Here is a 4,442-nt window from a genome sequence, read left to right as displayed (position 1 = left end):
TTCGGAAAGAATAAACCAGTTTTATTTAAGAAAGGACTTGTGTCGCTAAAGTTTCGTCGGAACGAATTTACGGAAAATTAACTAACGAACGGAGACGTAACAATATTTTTAAATGGTGAATTTCTGATTTAGGCTGATATATTTTTTCAATATGTTAAACACTTTAATTTTATATTCCCTAGCATACTATGTAATTTTCGTTTAGGATGGTCCTAAAATTTTTATGCTTATAAGGAAGAACTTTTTTATTGTTATGATTATTTTGTAATATGATAGCGCGTTTCTTTTTGTCATTAACAGGGGGAGTATGGGTTTCAAAGCGTCAGGTGTATTTGTTTATTATAACGTTAGGGTTATTTTTGGCATTGATGTAATCAAACTCAAAGGTTGTTCAGAAACACTTCTTTGTGCCTTAAAAGTTTAAAAGCCTTTTTTTGACAGGCTTTGCGTGATTTCATTATGGCACTCAATACGCTGTTTATTGTAATAATATCGGCTTCTGCTTTCATTCTTTCTTTTGCGACAGTCTGGCAGTTTGTTGTATTTTTGTCTTCACATGACATACTCCGATACTACCGTTCTAAGCATGTGGGTGCGGCTGACCAAGAAATTCAGTATCAATATTCAAGTATGTTACTAATACTACTGTTAGTATTAGTAGTAATACTAGTATAATATTAAGAACCTAAAGTAATAATAATTAATATGTTTGAAAAGTTTTTTGGTGTACAAAACTTGAAGATAGCTTTTATATGCGGAAACATCTGTTAGCAGAGTTCTTGCACAGATCTTAAAATATAACGTTGATAAATGGAAACATCAGCACATGTTGATACGTAGATCTTGAAAGTCGAGTTGTTCAAAACTTGAAAATAGCGTTGATAACTGGACCAATTGTTGGTTGAGATGTTGCAAAGGAAATATATGCTGAACCTTTTCGCTAGACACTGATCATAGCAGAACTTTCTGGAAAATGATCTATAGGAAATAGTACAGCTTACCAACCTACGTTGATCTGACTCATTTTATAAGCTTTTCGCTAGACACTGATCATAGCAGAACTGTCTGGAAAATGATCTATAGGAAATAGTACAGCTTACCAACCTACGTTGATCTGACTCATTTTATAAGCTATGGTAAATGTATCAACTATAAATCAAATCACCCAAATAGTGTGGAGAAAAGCATCATAGATTGACTAGTTTCAAGAATGATTAAGATTTGTAACACAAAAGATGTTAAGAAGGAAGAAAACTACATCATTACAACTCATCACTGGATACCTGGAACACTTTATAAAGAAGAAGGTAAAGATGTTAAATGCCAAGAATAAGCAGGAAGAAAATTAGACACACAGGCATAGTTTTGTATCTCGGAGGTCTCTCTGAAAGTATAGAGAATATGTAAACAATATATAATAAATACAACACAATACGACCATAGTTTGTACACAACCAACCACCCAAAGACTGAGTGGAGAGCAAAAACACCATTTACATCAACCTTTGTGTACATATCAATCTATGTGTAATAGCACATTATAACAAAGAAGATTATATAATCAAATGGAATGATACAAAAACAAGGATGTGAACCACACAGGAGAAAAAATAAGGTATAAGAAGATTTATACATCCACCTAACTAATAACACAATCAGCCAGTGTTGGATAGAAGATACTTTAAGGTATTCAAACAAATTAATAAGCCCAGACGGGTGTACAGAACACCAGTTTCTGTGATGAAGACCCAGGATTGAATCTCAGCCCATACTAAAACAGAAACTGTAGATTTCCCTAGAGATGGCAGCATCAAAAATTTAGGATAAAAACGTAGTTAGTAATTAGCATCTAGTAATAACAGTAATAAAAAGAAATTAAGGATTAAACTCCGATGGCTGTATAAGCTACTAATTGTGACTAATATCCGATTGTCACAATCCTACTGTAGGTACTTAATAGACTTGCTCATTTTTCTTATTCTTTGATTAATGATTTTGTAAGTGTGATAAAAATTGTATAATATAGTCACGTTTTATGAAAAAACATGTAAGAAATATAATTATTTTATTTTTAAATGCAAAGGATACTAGTGAGGAAAGTCAACGAGACTTGGAATGTTACGTGGTCTTAGACATGAATTCTGTGTATGTACTAGTATAAGCAAGTGACTAATGTACTTTCTTTGTATATACACACACAGATAGTGTTCTGTGGGCTGTCATGGTGGATGCAATTCTGATTCTTTTCTTTGTTGGAGAACATACGCTTATGGCTCGTCGGTCTACCAAGGAACGTTTAAATCAGTTGAGTCTCGGTGTGTTGGCTCGCTCCCTGTATGTTCTTGGGACTTGTTTGACTTTACAAGTAAGTGTTTTCATCAGTAACTATGATTTAGTGTGAAAAAATGTATCATTCATGGACTTTGGCAATTTCCTCAAAAGTTGCTTCCACTATTCAGACTACTTCATTCAAGAAACTGGTGGACACAGTGTGGTGAAACTTGGATGTTGGCCAATATGACATTTTTAAAACAATGTAGATACTCATGTGATGTCTTATGATGATATAGTGGTCCATATTTACATATGAAGTATGAAAGCGATTATCCAAAATCCTATTCAAATAGTTTTCACAAGTCACTGCAATGTTTACGTTGTCTTCTACACGAAAACGTGGTCTGATACTGAGTTTCACAACTTTCTTGAATGCAGTGGTCTCGAACAGCAGAAGTGACTTAAAACATCCAGCATAATTTTGATTCAGTACACTCCCATTTTAAGTAGTATTTTTAGTTTTTTAGGAGCTGTTCATTATTGAATAAATTTTCTATACGAAAAAAATTGTTTTGTGGAAAAAGAGGAATTAAGATCTAACTATTGAGGAAAGCCTTAAGCCTTCTTGAAAATGTTTAGATGTGGTGACCAAAAGTAGCTATGTTCCAAGAGCTGTCCTAAAAATGTGAGATCAAGAAGAAGATTAATGTTAATCTGTACAAAACCAGACTTCAATAAGTTAGTGGCTCACGCTTTTTATTATCTCTATTTATATATATATATATACACACACACACATTACCATGGCTGATAACATTTTTCTTGTTTCTTTTGCATTTATGAAAATTATTTTTCATCTTTAATCCCAATAAATATGGCAATGATCATGTAAGCCATGCTTCTCTATCTACTGTTTTTTCTAACAGTGTCCCTACAAGACAATAATTATTTAAAAAAAAGCAGTTTATTAGTTGTACAATTGTAGTCAAGATTGATTTGAAGGGGTAGAGCTTATATTCTATATGCTAACACTGAATTTTCATCATTTGCATGTTAAGAACAAAGAAAAAACTGGATGACAGAAGGATACTTGACTAATTGATAGCGAAAAAACACCAACACTTAATAATAACTGTTCTGCTCAATGATGTTTTGAACCAAAGCTAAAGGCACACATCAAAGTCTGATAAATAATTTACCCCTTATCAACTAGTAAGCCTCTTTAACTATTTACAACCAAATAAATAATAATTACTTCAGTTCAGTTTCCTCAATTTTTTTTCCTAATCCCCAAATCTTACAAGACAAGTAGAATATTTTAGTGATTAATTATGAGAGTACTTTAAAATCCTAATCATCCACAAAAGAGTAATCTTTAACTTTGTTGAAACCCTTCTTAAAACTAACCATTTGTCAGTGAGTAGGGTATCACTTTTTCTTTTATGATGTTGATCCCCCTTGGAGAAAGTAAAATATAACAGTTAATTTTTGTTAGAGGTGTGTATGATTTAATAAAATGATGTTTGCACCTGAATTACATGTGATAGTTTAATTTTTATTCTTATTCCAATAGATTTTAATGAAATATTGGCACCCACTACCCTGCGGAACATTGTGGGAGATAGATACATTGCATCATCCATTTTGGTGGTGGCTCTTTGTACTGACCCATATAGCAGCATGGGTTGTCGTGTATGGTGGCTCTGTCATGATGGACCTTCCAGAAATGCTTGGAGTTAAACAGGTACAATCTTTTTAAAAAAATGTAAATTATTGCTTTTAAAAATCTGTTTTCTTGAATAGTTAGTTACCATTGGTGTGTGGTAAAGTTAATATCTTTCTTTTCACACAGAATTTGTGAAATACAGAAACTAATTAGTAGTAGATTTTCTACAAAACTTTGAAATAACACTCAGCAGGTACCAGTTATATTATAGATATATATAGAAATAAATAAATACATACATGCCTCATAGATTTAAGTTATTAAGTACACAATTTCAAAACTGTTTAACAGTAACATTTTTATATGAGTACTAGACCACCGTGACCCGTTGGGTCACCCACTATTCAGAGATTATGAAGAATTCAAGCTAATTTCAATATTGCACCAAAATGAAGGTTTATTTTGAGATAATTTAATTAAATATTTCAATCCATGCGTGTTA

General features: G+C 32.3%; 1 protein-coding gene across 1 annotated transcript; it reads left to right on the top strand.

Annotated features, from left to right (window-relative positions):
- Nucleotides 1–300: 300 nt before the first annotated feature.
- Nucleotides 301–4,018, top strand: LOC106475887 (nurim-like; the record flags this gene model as incomplete). The annotated part of the gene is made up of 3 exons (XM_013936563.1): nt 301–628; nt 2,202–2,365; nt 3,848–4,018. Coding segments are annotated over exons 1-3 (504 nt in total), but the record flags the coding sequence as incomplete, so codon positions are not given.
- Nucleotides 4,019–4,442: the final 424 nt, after the last annotated feature.

Source organism: Limulus polyphemus, unplaced genomic scaffold (genome assembly GCF_000517525.1).
Source record: "Limulus polyphemus unplaced genomic scaffold, Limulus_polyphemus-2.1.2 Scaffold9362, whole genome shotgun sequence".
NCBI lineage: Eukaryota > Metazoa > Arthropoda > Merostomata > Xiphosura > Limulidae > Limulus > Limulus polyphemus.
Note: the sequence above shows the minus strand (reverse complement) of the source record. Positions and strands in the feature narration are given on the sequence as shown.